Source organism: Sinocyclocheilus grahami, unplaced genomic scaffold (assembly GCF_001515645.1).
Source record: "Sinocyclocheilus grahami isolate Dianchi unplaced genomic scaffold, SAMN03320097.WGS_v1.1 scaffold3.1, whole genome shotgun sequence".
In the NCBI taxonomy this organism is placed as follows: Eukaryota; Metazoa; Chordata; class Actinopteri; order Cypriniformes; family Cyprinidae; genus Sinocyclocheilus; species Sinocyclocheilus grahami.
In genome coordinates, this window is record NW_015505182.1 from 5,175,423 (window position 1) to 5,194,707 (window position 19,285).

Consider the following 19,285-nt stretch of genomic DNA (forward strand, 5'->3'; position numbering starts at 1 on the left):
ATGATAATGAAGGCTTTTCTCATATTTGATTGTTTTTGACAACTCATCTCTGAATGTGTGAGATCAATTTCAGAGCTTTTCTCAACTCTCTGTCGAGATGTGTGAAGTTTAGCTTTAAAACGTTGTCAGACTACTGTGTCTTTTGCTCCTGTTTGGATTTGTCATAGTTTAAGTACATGCTGCTCACCTCTGAACTATGGATCAATCAGTCAACTCAATCGCCAATGGCACAGTTCAGCAGCTGACCCTGCTAGAGATTCACAAATTAATTATTGGTGTTTGCAAGCATATGGTCACAAAGCTTATAACAGGTTTGTTTGCCCCCATTGTCTTAGGATCATTACACTTGACTTTTTAAGACAACTGGGATGCTGGAATGAGAGAAAGGGGTCTTGCTTTTTTGAGAAATGAAATGGAAGTGAAAGGCACAAAGGAATCGTTTTATGCAACAGTGTGGCCTGTCACTGTGTTTGGGGTGTTTATTATATAATGAGGCATATGGAACTGTGGTTTATGCATGCGTGGGCAGCAGGAAATGATGCATTTGCAGTTCAGAGAACTATCCAGTTCAAAGGGAATTCTTAATCTCCCATAGTGCCATTGCAAGCAGTTTTGTACTCTTTGTTCCTTTCTGGAGCCAGAACTTTGAACCCTTTGTTTGCTGCCTGCTTAGTGGACCATAAAATATAGCATGCAACTGTTGGGACCTTAAAATCATATAGGTGATTGTGTGTAAGCATGTGCATGTGGCGCATGGGATACTTCAGCCATCTGCTTTGTTTCTCTGAATAAATGTTTTTAATGGCTGCATGCGATATTTTTAGCTCCTGATAAACGGTTTCGCTTTAGTCAGGTGTAGCTGAACGTAAAGAATTACAGCTTTTACCGGAAAACTCTTGGAGAAGAGAAATCTTCTGTTGCCGTAGCAACAGTCCCCCTCCCCCTTTTACCAAGTCTTAGTTCAAGGTGCACAGAAAGAAAAAGTTTAAATCAGGCATACTAACTCAGCCAGACAATAGAGGCAGAAAGATAAAACAGGTGTGTGTGTGTCCCGTTCCCCATTGAGTCTTCCAGCAGGCCATATACGCTAGAGACGTAGCGAGTGTGTTCAGGGTCTACTGGGACACACACACACACACACACACACTGAAACTCTTTTGTTGTTCGGCATCGGCAGGCACTCTGGGTGGTTGTGTGAAATGATGATTTAGCTTCCTGATAAAGAATAATACTTGAAACACTTGAAAAGTTGTTCCCCTCTGAATACTGTCACATGCTGAGTGGCAGGCACCACAGTCTTACCTCCACTCCCGTCTGCAGGTGCATTTGAATTTAGACTTTAAAGGTTGATTTGAATGTCTTACCTTGAGGACTCTGCAGTAAAGTTTAGCTGGTATCATGCTGTTTTCCCTGTGGGTGGATGGATTTGAATTGGTTTCATGTACTTTTATGAACAACACATGCATGTAAGGGGTAATGTGCATCCATACGGTTAATATCACAACACCTAAATGTATAAATATGTGTATTAAAAAGAAAAGGGGAAAAAAAAGACCTGTTACAAATCAGCATATTAAATGATTTCTGTAGGATTCTCTGGTACTAAAAACTGGACTAATGGGTGCTGAAAATTCAGATTTGCCATTGCAGGAATAAATTACATTCTAAAAGATATATAAAAAAATAATTTTATTATTATTATTATTTATTCATTTTTGCCTATGTTTGAAATACTTTTTATGTATATATTTTATTGTTCTACTCTTGTACTCGACAGGTTTTGAGTCTTCAAATATGAAAGTCCTATATAGAGGATCATTTTTTCAGTATTTTGTGAAACAATCAAAAAAATTAAATAAAAAATTCATGACAAAATACTATTAAACATGATATCATTTGAGATGGAATGAGAAATGACACATTTTGGTTCAGTGAAAAAAGCATGGTTTTAAAAAAGCAATGGCATTTTGTCTGAGATGCATGTACAGTAAATAGACATTGTTAGTGGGCAAATTAAATGACACTCTTGACAAGTAAAAGACAGTTTATTCTCCACAAGGAGAATAGTCCACAAGGCCAGATGTGACCACAGTGGGGAAAACACCCACATATGCATCATTGCTTTGTTCAGAAATAATGCGTTACTTTGAACTAGGCGGTGAAAAGGCTCCCAGCACTGATCAAAGAGAATAATTACTAATGAAGACGCCACTCTAATTGAAAAGTGAAATGTCTAGACAACAATGTCAAATTTACCCTATTTATTTACTGTTTACTTTCTTTATTTCCCAGGTCTTGTTATATGCAATTCATCAGTGCAGTTTTTCTAAAGAAGAAAACATGTTGTTATGTTCCGTCTCAATATAATATGTTCTCTGCTTTGAAACAACTTTGCACTTTGTTACTTTGTATCCAAGGCTGTGTGGGTGGGGAAAACATTACCAATAGTATCATAATTAGCATGATCCAATCAAATTCTGATGAATCCAGATAAAGTCCTGCCCTATGTGATTTTTATTATTTATTTATTTTTGGTAGCTTTCAGTTCAGATTCTACAAGACAACATGTTTGCAAAACTTCCAGCTTCTCATCATTAATTCATTATTGAAAGCATCTTTTTATGCCTTTGTTAAAATATACAGTTGGTCTTTTTTCATTGCACCATGTGTCTGGTGTCATGAAGTCCCTAAATTGTTTCATATACAGGAGCTATTATGTGATTTCCAGCATCACTGAACCACTGAACCTCCCTGATAATTCTTACTTTGCTGTCTTTTAGAAGCTCTAGTGAATAATTCCTTGTATATGCTGAGGGGGGCTCCCTCAAACATTTATTGCTAGGAGAGCTTTGAATCAGAGTCTGTTTCATTGCAGATTAGCGCTGCCTGACACGCACAGAAGATGGGTGCTACAAGTTTGCTGAATGTTTACACACATAAATTAGGCATTTGGCTTTGCCCTGTTTTCTTTACCTTTTCTTCTCATTTTCTCCTTTCTTTGCATCAGTCACTTCGTTTCAGTTTGGAGTTGTTGTGCTTTTGGTTCATTGTCACTTGTCTTCAAGGATAAAATGCTCCCTGGGTTTATTTATACACACTGATACAGACTGATTGCAGTGTGCGTGCATGTACAAGAGATGATATCTGATTATGGAAAACAGCTCTAGACATATTAATCATATCTCTGTATTGAGTATCTTAATTACACCCTTAATTTGTGATCGCTAATTGTCTTTTATAGGGGCAAATTGGGTCCTGCTCAACCCCCTCCTCTCCATAACCACTAAATGCACACTACAAACACAAACACACATATATGCATGCTTCAAATTAAACACATACACGTAGATACACTCATAATGGAAGAGCAGTTTCAGGGGAATAAAAATATTTTACATTACATTGATTTAATATGGTTCAATATGAATATATTGATTTTTATCAGAATTGAATTATAAGATTGAACTGTTGCCATTTAGTTTGCAAGTGTCCTTAGGTTTTATTCCATAGCGATTTAAATTTAAAGGGGTCATATGACGTTGCTAAAAAGAACATTGTTGTGCATTTGGTGTAATGCAATGTGTTTATGCGGTTTAAGGTTAAAAAAAACACATTCTTTTCCACATAATGTACATTATTGTTTCTCCTCTATGTCCCGCCTTTCTGAAACGTGTCGATTTTTACAAAGCTCATCGTTCTGAAAAGCGAGGTGTACGCTGATTGGCCAGCTATCCAGTGCGTTGTGATTGGCCGAAAACCTCAAGCGTGTGACGGAAATGTTACGCCCCTTAACATACTGTGATGCCGTGTCCCGGCGCGACAATACAAAAACAATAAAAACCCATTACAAACGAGGCATTTGTTGCATCCATTGGGGACATACAGTAATTACTGATTCTAATGACTTGTACTGTCTTTTTATGTGTTGCGTATCGAGCCGCGTAAACATAAAACCAAAGCGGCCGGTGGGCTTGTGGCAACCACATGAGACGACCCCGGACTGGACTCCGCTTCGTCCACGGTGAAAGCCGATCCTGCGATTCACACCGCGAAGTTGATGTATTTCCTCAGCGATCAGCACAGATCAGCTCTAGGCATGACAAAGCGGATATCGTCCTCTTTTGGAAGGCTAAACAAAGTAGTTTCGCTTTCACAACGAAACACACAGTGTCTCCACGACATGGCGGCGGCAGCAACAATACTACAGCGAGAATAAATACGCCTTCGTTCTTTGCATGAACATTTGGGTGGCGTTATGCAAATCTTGCCACATCGTGACGTAGACATGTGGGGGTGTGTTAGAATGAGCCGTTTTAGGTAGGCGTGGTTGACTCGTAACTTTTTTTTTAAAGAATATCTTTGGATTTGAGACTTTAGTCTTTGCTACTTTACAGACCTTCTTTATGCACCAAGAGCTTGCAACACTCCAAAAAGAAAGGAAAAATTGAATCGCATCATATGACCCCTTTAACAATGTTTCTGCTTATTTTCTCTTCTTCCAGATTAGTACCGTGAAGCGTCTGAGGCCCAGGCTGAACTCCATCCTGTTTAAGCTGCAGTTTGAAGAACAAGTGAGTAACTTGCGTCCGGAAATCATGGCAGTGAACGCAGCCTGCAACGAGGTGAAGAAGAGCAAAGCCTTCAGCAGGCTGCTGGAACTCATTCTGCTCATGGGGAACTTCATGAACACTGGCTCGCGGAACGCCCAGTCCTTTGGCTTTAACCTCAGCTCGCTCTGCAAGGTAAGTACAGAGAGAAAGAGCCTATATCTAAGATTCGGCACACTTTTTGTCCACATTTTGTCTGTGGAAACATTTACAAAGTCTGCGAAATGTATTGAAATTTGGTCAGATGTGTTCAATGGAGCTGTTTGTGGATAAAAGCATTGCCGTATGCTAGCCTAAGCATTTCTATATCATTCTAAAACAAGTGCTTTTAAACTTCTGAATCAAATACATGAGGTCTAGAAGCTGTTTTGGGTTGGTTTCCTAGAAACCGAGTAAGTGTAGTCCATAAGAATGTGTAGCATTTCATCCAGCAAAACCAGCCCTGAAGTCATTCATGTGATTTGCTATCCATATTTACTCATTTTGTGAATTATTAGCCTCTATTTATCTGTTTAGCAGGTTTCTCCATGTTTGAAACACACCCGTGGGCATTTTTCATCAAACGTTCTCCTCTTGCTTTCTGTTTTTGGGAATAAGCCGATAAGATGATAATTTATGTTCCTCCAATGTCTGTGAAGGAGCAAAAGCTGAGTCACCATCAGGCATGAGTGCTTCTGCGTCCTTCACTCCCCTCCCGCACATTTCCCGTTACCTTGACCCCTATCGTCCGGCCCATCTAAAGTGCCTTTCGCTAAAAACGACTGCCGTTCGAGAAGATCTCATTTGATTTAACACTATCAAGCACTCCAGACCACAATAGCCATATCTTCTGGCATCTATCAAAGTGCAGAGACCAAAAACCACTTTATGGCTTCTTCTTTTGTTTTTAGAGAAGTTTCGGCATAGTGACGTAATGCAGACATACATATGCTTGTCGGTAAGAGGACAGTCTTTATATTCTGTTTAGTCAGGTGTGTTAATGTCACACTAATAAATTATGTCTGTATCCTTTTGCAAAGTTACACCCAGAACGCCTTAGCAGTCGTCTTCCCCCACGGGTAAAGCCCTCTAATGATAATGTTTGGGTAAAATTTTCAGATTTAGGTGAGTGGAAAAGGGCAGAAGGGGAGTATAGTTAATTACCACTGCAGCCATGCAGATTAATTAAGGTTTCCATGGTGACTTGGCATTGCTTTTTTTTATCAGGGTTGATCCACCTCTCTCTTTTCTTTCTTATTAGACATCCATTTTATTCATTACTCCTTTCACTATTTTTCCCTTCTGTGTGGTGTTAAGAATGGCCATCACTGCATTTGTGAATCTCTCCAGGATAATGAATGCCTTTATGCTCATCAAGTCTCCTAGCAGACCTGATAAAAGACAGAAGACTGTATGGGACATGGTCACATTCAGACGTTTTATAAAGGAATAACCCAAAAATGAAATGTCGGCCATTATTTTCCCACCGTCATGCTGTTTCAAACACAAATTACTTTCTGTTTTCTGTGAAACACAAAAGGAGAACCCTTGAAGAATGTTCTCTGACATTTTTTCCACATATCATGTGAAGATGATCTGAAAAAAATCTGGTCCTCACACAAAGCTATTGTATAATAAGGAGCACAAGTCATACAGACTAGTTTTATTATGCTTAATATTTTATGATTTTCTGCAATATTTGCAATATTTGAACCACAAAGTCTTTGCTGCTTATTTTAATCAATTTAATAATAATAATAATAATTCCTTACATTTATATAGCGCTTTTCTGGGCACTCAAAGCGCTTTACATAGAAAGGGGGAATCTCCTCAACCACCACCCCACCAGTGTGCAGCATCCACCTGGATGATGCAACGGCAGCCATATTGCGCCAGAACGCCCACCACACACCAGCTTATTGGTGGAGCAGAGACAGAGTGATGAAGCCAATCAGCAGATATGGGGATGTTAGGAGGCTATGATGGTCAGAGGCCAATGGGCGAATTTGGCCAGGATGCCGGGGTTACACCCCTACTCTTTTTCGAAGGACATCCTGGGATTTTTAATGACCACAGAGAGTCAGGACCTCGGTTTAACGTCTCATCCGAAAGACGGTGCTTTTTGTCAGTATAGTGTCCCCATCACTACACTGGGGCGTTAGGACCCACACAGACCACAGGGTGAGCACCCCCTGCTGGCCTCACTAACACCTCTTCCAGCAGCAACCTAGTTTTCCCAGGAGGTCTCCCATCCAGGTACTGACCAGGCTCAACCCTACTTTTCAGTAGCTTCAGTGGGCAACCAGTCTTGGGCTGCAGGGTGATATGGCTGCTAACGAATTTAATGCATTCTTGCAGAAATAAATACATGCATACATGAACACATTCATACTGACCCCAAACTTCTGAATGGTTGTATGTGCGTATGTTCATATATGTACAGTAACTGGTGATAGATAATATATACTGTACAGATAGAAATCTTCAGCTCATTTATGTTGCATATCAACACTCGTCTTTGAACGTGTCCTTATACCCACTTAAGGGCCTCATGCATCAGAACTAATGGAGTGATCTGTCCTCACTGCAGAGAGAGAGAAAAACTACATCTCTACATCTGCACATAGTGATAGAGTCCCTGATGGGCAGGAGTAACAAAGAAAGTATGTCGTTTTCTGCCTTTCAAGTTCCTCGCCTGAGGGCCTGTCCTGATGTTCTCTCTCTGCCTCTGTTGATCTGATAGTTTGTTTATTTGTTTTATTCTGAGTTTAACCTGTCAGTATCTTCTTCTTTGGTTCACAGTGGGTTTATTGAGCATATTTAGTTGTCAAAGGATTTGAAAGCGCTTCCCTTTGAGCAAGTGACTCGCGCGTCACTGTTTGAGCTCATCAGCAGAGGACGGTTCAGTATGTCATGGACGTCAGAATCTCGATGAATTTTGTTGATTTTTTATTATTTTTCCTAGAAACCTTTTCCGATTGAGAACCGATATTTACGATTTTTCACAGACATCAATGACTTGGACCACAGGATCAGATTAGATATTTTGGGTTTCTTTTTGTATTGTCATTTTCATACTTCACAGATGAAATCAGCACAAGCAATTTGTAGAATCTGGCCTTGTTTTTTCTTCTCTTTTTTTTTTTTTTGAGAAGCCCTTTCAGGCAGAGCAACAAAACCTAATTCCATCCTCCGTCATCTGTCTAACGCTTCACACGGCTTCCAAATGTTCTGACACTGCAATTATCCAGTTGAACCCAGTGTGTATATCCAGCACAAAGCCTCTGTCAGAACACATACATTTAAAATAAATGGCAGAGTGCGAGATAGTGTTGAGTACTAAAATGGACTAGATGGAAAGTCGATTTCTCCAATTTCATCTCTCATTTTCATTTTGAACTTCGTTTTTACTTTATCTATATCTCTCATCCCCCCCAAATGGTAATCAAGCATCTTAAATCGTCAGGCACCACCACCCAGAAGAGCTTAATATTGTTTGCGCGCTCCGCATTAATCAAATGCTTTTTGCACTGACTTCTATAAAGGCCTGTATCCTTGTGCCACGATGATAATCATAACTGACAATGAAAATGTCTTGCTTTTCTAGTCCGGCGGCAATTTCAGTGTACTATCAAATTAACTTGTCAGATGTGAAGGCGGTGGACGCCGATGGCTTCCTTCAAGAATCTCTCTCTCTGATTTCTCTCTATTTATGTAATGTTCTGAACATCTAAATATATATATTTTTTTCTTTTTGATGGATATTTTTATTATTTTTTTTTTTTCTGTTCTGATTTAATGTTGGTATCACATTAAACAATTGCTCTCCCAACCCACTTTTTCTTCTGTCTGTCTGCATCTATATCTTTCTTCGGCTCCCAGCTGAAAGACACTAAATCGGCTGATCAGAAGTCCACTCTACTTCACTTCCTGGCAGAGATCTGTGAGGAGAAATACCCTGAAGTAATGAAGTTTGTGGAGGATCTACAGCATGTGGACCAGGCCAGTCGAGGTACTGCAAAGTATACACACAACGAGCCAGCATCTATTTAAAAATGGACAGAATTAACAGTTTAGTTTATTCTCCCTGGCTAACCATCTGAAAAGAAAGGGGGGAAAAAGTCTTCAGTCCACTTTAATAGTTCTTTAATGTCACTCTCACAATGTACAGTACATCAACTCTACCAGTTTGTGTGTGAGTTTGTGTCGACTTCTGCGCAGGTTCGTTTCACACTCTATCAGCAACAGAGATAATGTCAGCTTGTGTCTGTTTTGTGCTCTCACAATTAAAAGACCAGTGAGTGTCAGATCTAAGGATCCTTCTATTGTAAATCTTAATCTGAACAGATCATGATCGGTAAGATGATATTTTCGACAGTCTATGTGTCTACTTGCCTGTGTGTTTTAGCAAACAGAGAAGCAGAGGAGCCATTGTGTGAGGTCACATTGCCCTCGGCAGTCCTAGAGGCAGAGTCACAACAGGACTAGACCAACTCACTGCATTACCTAATGCTTCCAGAAAGCAAGACTGAGAGAGTTTTTGGCAGTGCGACCGCAAATAATCAAACAGCATTATTAGAGGGAGTGATTAAAAAGACGCCCTGCCTACGTGTATGTCTGGCAGCCTTAGAGAAAGTGTTTCAAGACAACTGTGTTTTTCCAAATGAAACAAATAATGATGGAGGGCAGGACTTATTAGTTCAGATTGTATTGGATTGTTAGACTTGTTAGGCTGTAATATTATTGGTTAATGTTGTTTTCTGCCTTTGTAGTGTTGATTGCATCAGCTGAACATGAAAGTTTTTGAGACCGGGAATGTTATTACATTTTTATATTAGCTATTATGAAAAAATTAAAATTTAAGAGTAATGTGCTTTGAAGAATTATGCTCCGTAAGACCAGAGATATTTATTAAGACCTAGGTAAATTTTGATTCATGTTTGACTTTATGGTGAACTGTTAGCTAATTTTGACCAAAATAATGTAAATTCTGTATTTTACTCACCATTGTGTGCTACAAATGCATATGGTGAATTTAGCAGAATATTTGCTCTGCTCTTTTCTATACAATGAAAATTCAGCTTTGTACATGACAAAAGACACCATAAAAATGGTCCATGCAAGTTACTTTAGAGGAAATTTATAAGCTTTGTGACAGAAAAAGAGCAATTAGTCATTATTCACTTAAAATCTCATCACGCTTGCATATATTAGTAGTTAAACATGGTGCTTGATAGCTCATGATCACAAGTTAGTTTCAATGTATGGAAATGAACAGCTCGGATGTTCTTCAAAACATCTCCTTTTGTGTTCCAAGAGAATTTAAAGGTTTTTCTATCATGTCCACTTTCTCCTACACTTATTGGTTCTGTCTCTGCAGCTTTTTTAAACTTTTTATAGGAAACTACCCTTTGTAGTTTGACTTTTTTCTCCCTGTCTGTCTTTTTCTCTCCCGTTCCCCATTTCATTCGTGCTGCCTGCTCTTGTGCCCTTCATCATAGCTGAAATGGCATTATGGGTAACGTATCCCCACCACGCTGAATGACTGTCCCCGCGCTTCCCTCAGGAAAGAGCCTCTGATCGTTTTACAGATATTACTTCCATTATTCTATTCTTTAGAGCTTGCATTAGCAGGTGCATTTTTTTTCTCTTGGAGATTGAGATACTTTCATTAAGAATTAGCTCATGTCAGTCCCCAACTGTTATGGTTTTGTCTCCCATTGTGGTGCGGGTAGGTCTTGGGTGATTTTCTTCAGTGACTGCTAATGGAGGGTTCATGCATATGTGTTTCTATAGTGTTTTTCAAGAGCACCAGCTGACTGCTGTTGAGACTTTCGTTTATATGTATTCTCTTCGGCACACACTAGGCTGGGCTATATGACGATATTATCATATATCGACGATGTCTCGTAAGTATCGCGATGTCAATAGTCAGGTAACAGATGATTATCGACAATATCGAAAAAAATGACAAATGATAAACCTAGTAAGTTGTCAAAAATATTTCACATAGCCCCATAGTCACCATACAGGTCTTTTTGCATGCAAGAATGAAATAATTTAGTAGGAGGGTTGGGTAGGCTGTGACTGTCGCCGTGACAACCGCGTCACTGCCACAATATCGAAAAAAATGACAAATGATAAACCTAGTAAGTTGTCAAAAATATTTTACATAGCCCCATAGTCACCATACAGGTCTTTTTGCATGCAAGAATGAAATAATTTAGTAGGAGGGTTGGGTAGGCTGTGACTGTCGCCGTGACAACCGCGTCACTGCCACTGCCTTGTCTACTGACACCCGGCGGTAGTGCACGTGACGTCACGCACTCTATAACAAGCATAATACGACGTTTTGTATACAAGTGTAATAACAATATTAACAGTAGTGTCTACACCGGACGCGACACCACCGCGTCGCAACAGGTTGAGTCTGTTTAGTGTCTACACAGGACATTTGAACTCTGTGTCAGTACCTCATAAATAGAACGAGGCAGTTTACTGTCGGGGATTTGTCATGTCACTGATTATAATGTTTTATAGTATTTTGTCGCGCAGCTCGCGTCCTGTAGACAGGGGGTGTATTAACTTTCTTATTTTGGGCTACTTTCTTGTTTAACTGTATTATTTCTTGCAGGCTGCGTATTCACTGACTGAAGTGCTAAAATAAACACGAGCTGACGAGTTAAATCGGGTGTGTTAGATGAGTGAGACAGTGCTGGGCTGCTCCAGGACAGTTTTGAAAACTATTTCAAAGACATGTTCTTAAATGTGACTCATATAAGATATATGACACGCATGCACAGTTTTAAGGCAGCTTTAATAGCCTTTTTGGTAACTTCATGACTTAACTGACCACGGCATTGCGTGCACGTATTTTATTTCGCGCTTTGATATGAAAGGATACAGGCTACAGCGCGCCGGCGCCTTTGTGTGTGCAATTGAAGAGCACGCGCTTCGAGCACAGTACCGTTTCCACGCCTGGCACCAAAGTGAAGAGGAGCACGCGTCTGAAACGTCTCCCGTTCTCATTCGTTCTGTGACTGAATAAGTGACAGAAGCAGCAGTTGTGAGTGGGGTGGCCAACCCTAGCCCCGCCCCTGCGTTAATTGCATTAAATATTTTTAACGCGTTAAACTGAAAAAATAATCACCTCCGTTAACGCGCTAATTTTGACACCACTAATATATATATATATATTTATTTATTTATATCAACACCGCGCCACCGGCGGTAGTTGGTCCATTACCACCGCGGTGGTAAACATCTGCCACCGTCACAGCCCTAGGGTTGGGCATCGAAAAGCTATTCCGATTTCGGAAATCAGATCAGATGCATAAGGTCAGGAATCAAATTACTTGTTATAAAATTAAATTTCGATTCTGTTTCTCGATTTCTGCATGCGCTTTTATTGTGATTTCAAAAGATTCAACTAAGACGACGAAATAGAACAAAATTTCGATTCTGCTTCTCGATTTCTGCATGCGCTTTTATTGTGATTTCAAAAGATTCAACTAAGACGACGAAATAGAACTCACTTCTGCACTCGTGCGCTGTTTTCTGTGCTGCACGCACGCACACACACGCACGCACACACAAAAGCCGCCTCTTATATACGCGAACATTGGACTGAGCTCTCTATCTCGCATTCTTACACATTCGAATGGACAAATACACAGAATTATATCTAGGCAGTTTACTGTCGGGGATTTGTCATGTCACTGATTATAATGAGTTTTATAGTATTTTGTCGCGCCGCGCAGCTCGCGTCCTGTAGACAGGGGGTGTATTAACTTTCTTATTTTGGGCTACTTTCTTGTTTAACTGTATTATTTCTTGCAGGCTGCGTATTCACTGACTGAAGTGCTAAAATAAACACGAGCTGACGAGTTAAATCGGGTGTGTTAGATGAGTGAGACAGTGCTGGGCTGCTCCAGGCGGGGATTTGTCATGTCACTGATTATAATGTTTTATAGTATTTTGTCGCGCAGCTCGCGTCCTGTAGACAGGGGGTGTATTAACTTTCTTATTTTGGGCTACTTTCTTGTTTAACTGTATTATTTCTTGCAGGCTGCGTATTCACTGACTGAAGTGCTAAAATAAACACGAGCTGACGAGTTAAATCGGGTGTGTTAGATGAGTGAGACAGTGCTGGGCTGCTCCAGGACAGTTTTGAAAACTATTTCAAAGACATGTTCTTAAATGTGACTCATATAAGATATATGACACGCATGCACAGTTTTAAGGCAGCTTTAATAGCCTTTTTGGTAACTTCATGACTTAACTGACCACGGCATTGCGTGCACGTATTTTATTTCGCGCTTTGATATGAAAGGATACAGGCTACAGCGCGCCGGCGCCTTTGTGTGTGCAATTGAAGAGCACGCGCTTCGAGCACAGTACCGTTTCCACGCCTGGCACCAAAGTGAAGAGGAGCACGCGTCTGAAACGTCTCCCGTTCTCATTCGTTCTGTGACTGAATAAGTGACAGAAGCAGCAGTTGTGAGTGGGGTGGCCAACCCTAGCCCCGCCCCTGCGTTAATTGCATTAAATATTTTTAACGCGTTAAACTGAAAAAATAATCACCTCCGTTAACGCGCTAATTTTGACACCACTAATATATATATATATATTTATTTATTTATATCAACACCGCGCCACCGGCGGTAGTTGGTCCATTACCACCGCGGTGGTAAACATCTGCCACCGTCACAGCCCTAGGGTTGGGCATCGAAAAGCTATTCCGATTTCGGAAATCAGATCAGATGCATAAGGTCAGGAATCAAATTACTTGTTATAAAATTAAATTTCGATTCTGTTTCTCGATTTCTGCATGCGCTTTTATTGTGATTTCAAAAGATTCAACTAAGACGACGAAATAGAACTCACTTCTGCACTCGTGCGCTGTTTTCTGTGCTGCACGCACGCACACACACGCACGCACACACAAAAGCCGCCTCTTATATACGCGAACATTGGACTGAGCTCTCTATCTCGCATTCTTACACATTCGAATGGACAAATACACAGAATTATATCAAAATATCCCATAAATACAATCGGTTATGTAAAGGGCCGAGAAAGACAACAAGGGTGTATTGGATCCATGCATTGACAGCAGCATCTGCCGCCAGTCATTAATGTTAATTTAAAGAACGAAAGAAAAGAAAATCCCTCACTGATCTTGACTGAATCACTTTTGTAACCTCAGTTTATATTTTATTTGCCTGCTGTTCGTCGCTGACTACTGTAATGGCAACGTGCATCTGTGTATGCGATTATTTTGGAGATGCGTTCCAATATAATTTATCCTTATTTAGGGTATAGGCCTATTCCATTTTGATCTGCAGTTTAATAAAAGTTAAACAGAAAAATACTAAAAGTAGCACTGCATGTGTTTCTGAATATTTATTTAAACAGACTGCATCATGATGAAAAACCACAAACATGACCGGTATAATTAAAATACGCACTATCAGCGCGCATTTCAGTATACCGTATATACAATATAATTATGTTTAAGCTGATATATAGCACTATAAATTCTTAATTCACTTGCAACAAAACTAAAGTTTTGTTGCAAACGGCTTAAGACATTATAGTACTATATCTCAGCTCGCCCCTCAACATGCACGCGTTCGGAGATTCGGCAGCCCAACACTGAATATTATTTTGTGGGCGTTGTATTTTGATTAATAAAATAAAAATTACAATACAAAAATTAAATTTAAATTACTAAATAAATAAAGCAGTTATTTTTATTTAGTTAAAAACGGGCCAAAAGAGACTTCCGAACTAGTAGGCTACCAGAAAGAAAAAAAAAGAAAAAACCTTAACGTTTTTGCTCAGAATTAATTTTTAATCCCTGCATGATTTTAGTCATACATGATAAAAATCAAATACGTTATAGCTTGACTACAAGCTTAAAAACAACGCTGCAATTGTTATAATTAAGGAAATTAAACTTACCATCATGAAATGTTCTGTGTCAGTACCTCATAAATAGAACTAGGCAGTTTACTGTCGGGGATTTGTCATGTCACTGATTATAATGAGTTTTATAGTATTTTGTCGCGCCGCGCAGCTCGCGTCCTGTAGCCAGGGGGTGTATTAACTTTCTTATTTTGGGCTACTTTCTTGTTTAACTGTATTATTTCTTGCAGGCTGCGTATTCACTGACTGAAGTGCTAAAATAAACACGAGCTGACGAGTTAAATCGGGTGTGTTAGATGAGTGAGACAGTGCTGGGCTGCTCCAGGACAGTTTTGAAAACTATTTCAAAGACATGTTCTTAAATGTGACTCATATAAGATATATGACACGCATGCACAGTTTTAAGACAGCTTTAATAGCCTTTTTGGTAACTTCATGACTTAACTGACCACGGCATTGCGTGCACGTATTTTATTTCGCGCTTTGATATGAAAGGATACAGGCTACAGCGCGCCGGCGCCTTTGTGTGTGCAATTGAAGAGCACGCGCTTCGAGCACAGTACCGTTTCCACGCCTGGCACCAAAGTGAAGAGGAGCACGCGTCTGAAACGTCTCCCGTTCTCAGTCATTCTGCGATTGAATAAATGCACTTCTTGTCAAGAGAAAAAGTGACAGAAGCAGCAGTTGTGAGTGGGGTGGCCAACCCTAGCCCCGCCCCTGGCGTTCCAATATAATTTATCCTTATTTAGGGTATAGGCCTATTCCATTTTGATCTGCAGTTTAATAAAAGTTAAACAGAAAAATACTAAAAGTAGCACTGCATGTGTTTCTGAATATTTATTTAAACAGACTGCATCATGATGAAAAACCACAAACATGACCGGTATAATTAAAATACGCACTATCAGCGCGCATTTCAGTATACCGTATATACAATATAATTATGTTTAAGCTGATATATAGCACTATAAATTCTTAATTCATTTGCAACAAAACTATAAAGTTTTGTTGCAAACGGCTGATGACATTATAGTACTATATCTCATCTCGCCCCTCAACATGCACGCATTCGGAGATTCGGCAGCCCAACACAACACTGAATATTATTTTGTGGGCGTTGCATTTTGATTAATAAAATAAAAAATACAATACAAAAATTAAATTTAAATTACTAAATAAATAAAGCAGTTATTTTTATTTAGTTAAAAACGGGCCAAAAGAGACTTCCGAACTAGTAGGCTACCAGAAAGAAAAAGGCGCTTTGATATGAAAGAATACAGGTTACAGCGCGCCGGCGCCTTTGTGTGTGCAATGTACCGTTTCCACGCCTGGCACCAAAGTGAAGAGGAGCACGCGTCTGAAACGTCTCCCGTTCTCATTCGTTCTGCGACTGAATAAGTGACAGAAGCAGCAGTTGTGAGTGGGGTGGCCAACCCTAGCCCCGCCCCTGCGTTAATTGCATTAAATATTTTTAACGCGTTAAACTGGGTAACTTCATGACTTAACTGACCACGGCATTGCGTGCACGTATTTTATTTCGCGCTTTGATATGAAAGGATACAGGCTACAGCGCGCCGGCGCCTTTGTGTGTGCAATTGAAGAGCACGCGCTTCGAGCACAGTACCGTTTCCACGCCTGGCACCAAAGTGAAGAGGAGCACGCGTCTGAAACGTCTCCCGTTCTCATTCGTTCTGTGACTGAATAAGTGACAGAAGCAGCAGTTGTGAGTGGGGTGGCCAACCCTAGCCCCGCCCCTGCGTTAATTGCATTAAATATTTTTAACGCGTTAAACTGAAAAAATAATCACCTCCGTTAACGCGCTAATTTTGACACCACTAATATATATATATATATTTATTTATTTATATCAACACCGCGCCACCGGCGGTAGTTGGTCCATTACCACCGCGGTGGTAAACATCTGCCACCGTCACAGCCCTAGGGTTGGGCATCGAAAAGCTATTCCGATTTCGGAAATCAGATCAGATGCATAAGGTCAGGAATCAAATTACTTGTTATAAAATAAAATTTCGATTCTGCTTCTCGATTTCTGCATGCGCTTTTATTGTGATTTCAAAAGATTCAACTAAGACGACGAAATAGAACTCACTTCTGCACTCGTGCGCTGTTTTCTGTGCTGCACGCACGCACACACACGCACGCACACACAAAAGCCGCCTCTTATATGCGCGAACATTGGACTGAGCTCTCTATCTCGCATTCTTACACATTCGAATGGACAAATACACAGAATTATATCAAAATATCCCATAAATACAATCGGTTATGTAAAGGGCCGAGAAAGACAACAAGGGTGTATTGGATCCATGCATTGACAGCAGCATCTGCCGCCAGTCATTAATGTTAATTTAAAGAACGAAAGAAAAGAAAATCCCTCACTGATCTTGACTGAATCACTTTTGTAACCTCAGTTTATATTTTATTTGCCTGCTGTTCGTCGCTGACTACTGTAATGGCAACGTGCATCTGTGTATGCGATTATTTTGGAGATGCGTTCCAATATAATTTATCCTTATTTAGGGTATAGGCCTATTCCATTTTGATCTGCAGTTTAATAAAAGTTAAACAGAAAAATACTAAAAGTAGCACTGCATGTGTTTCTGAATATTTATTTAAACAGACTGCATCATGATGAAAAACCACAAACATGACCGGTATAATTAAAATACGCACTATCAGCGCGCATTTCAGTATACCGTATATACAATATAATTATGTTTAAGCTGATATATAGCACTATAAATTCTTAATTCATTTGCAACAAAACTATAAAGTTTTGTTGCAAACGGCTGATGACATTATAGTACTATATCTCATCTCGCCCCTCAACATGCACGCATTCGGAGATTCGGCAGCCCAACACAACACTGAATATTATTTTGTGGGCGTTGCATTTTGATTAATAAAATAAAAAATACAATACAAAAATTAAATTTAAATTACTAAATAAATAAAGCAGTTATTTTTATTTAGTTAAAAACGGGCCAAAAGAGACTTCCGAACTAGTAGGCTACCAGAAAGAAAAAAAAACTTTAATGTTTTTGCTCAGAATTCGTTTTTAATCCCTGCATGATTTTTAAAAAATCCACACATTTGTACCGTTTATACTGTATTTCTTTAATAAAATGTGGCCTTGATGAGCATAAGAGACTTCCTGACCTCAAACTTTTGAACAGTAGTGTACAAATTGACACTTAACTCACAGTGGATAAATGAAGTCCTCCACAAATTCATGCAAACATGTTCGGTTTTCTCAAGAGCTTACAAATCACCAAAAGAAACAGTCTAATAAAATGAACACATTGCTTTCAAGTATCCCTCTGAATGAGCATTTTGAGTGTAGGTTTACACTCACCAACCCCCTTACACCAAACACACACACTAACACTTAGCTCACTCTGCAGTCGCTTCTCAAGAGCATGAGTGATTTAAACAGTTTTGTTGTTTGGTTTTAGTGTACATATAATATGTGCATCTATGTATACTGTAACTGTAGGCTAGATTTAGTCATCACATACAGCTCTCACACAGCTATGCAGTTGCTAGGTGGTTATAAGTCAAAAGAGCATATATAACAACATTAGGAAGGTGCCAAATGAGTGATGTGCTGAAGTTATTTAGTTCCTGAATAAATGTACCATACAGATTGACAAATAGGTTTGTGTGTGTAGGCACTGGACTCTTGGGTCACACACAAAATGGTATTGCCAGCTGCTCTTGGCATAGTCCAATGAAACCAGATACCTCTATCTCTCTGTCTCTCTTTCTACATTGACTCCATGAGAGGGAGCTAGAGATGAGTTTGATGGCTAAAGTGAGGTTTTTGTATTCAGCTATCTCTTCTGATTATGCATACATGCATTCCGGATAAGCTTTTTGTTGTTCTGAATGCAAAATGTGTGCATTTCAACCCTTTAGGCCAAGATATGGGACATGTATGAGATATTCACTTGTTAAAAGCTTCAAATCGTTCATCGTACATGTTAGAAATCATTAAGGACCAAAAGAAAAAGAAAAGTCAGACTTAACTAAGCAGATTAGCATTTAAGTAGTTTAACATTTACACAATTCCTCATGAAAATGCAATAAATAATATCCAGCTAAGCTGAGGATGTTTAAGCCAAATCTCCACACATGACGCTCAGTCAATGTGTCCCATCACATTTAGCTAACACTGTGCATGGAACGGGATCGTCCCCTCCAAACAGCGTCTGCTTAATCAAAACTGAGCCTCTTATTAAAGTCACATAATTACCTCATCAAACTACCAGTGTGCGTGAGGAACAGATGAAAAATACAGACCTGGTTTGGTCTTACAGGAACTCTTGTACTAGTAATTAAACAAATATATCTTTTTAAAAAATGATAGTTTCTGTGCTAATAGGATAACATTGAACCTTTTAGAAATTGTATGCTAAAGATGTTGTGTGTAATTTCTTTGCAACTAGGGCTAAACACTTACCTCAATGTGTGATATTGATCAAATGTGGAGAATAATGACATCCACACAATCATTGCGGCAGGTGTTCATACATTTGACTACGCAGATTTTCACTTCAGTTTAAGACACTTCAGATGTGTAAAATGCCTTAGTTACTTTCCACACTAAAACTAATTTAAGTGCTAAATCAAAGGTTCCTGAGAATTTGTTTTGGTGTTATTATTTTATCAATACTATTTTATATATATATATATACACATACACACACATACACATACAAAAAGGACTATATATATATATATATATA

At 39.4% G+C, this 19,285-nt stretch overlaps 1 protein-coding gene across 1 annotated transcript in view; it reads left to right on the plus strand.

The window, feature by feature from the left end:
* Positions 1-19,285, plus strand: part of LOC107581615 (protein diaphanous homolog 3-like) — a 344,565-nt gene that overhangs the window by 215,948 nt on the left and 109,332 nt on the right. Inside the window, exons 18-19 of the mRNA XM_016267247.1 lie at positions 4,503-4,742; positions 8,469-8,598. Of these exons, the coding sequence (XP_016122733.1) occupies positions 4,503-4,742; positions 8,469-8,598 (370 nt within the window). The remainder of the gene's footprint in view (positions 1-4,502; positions 4,743-8,468; positions 8,599-19,285) is intronic.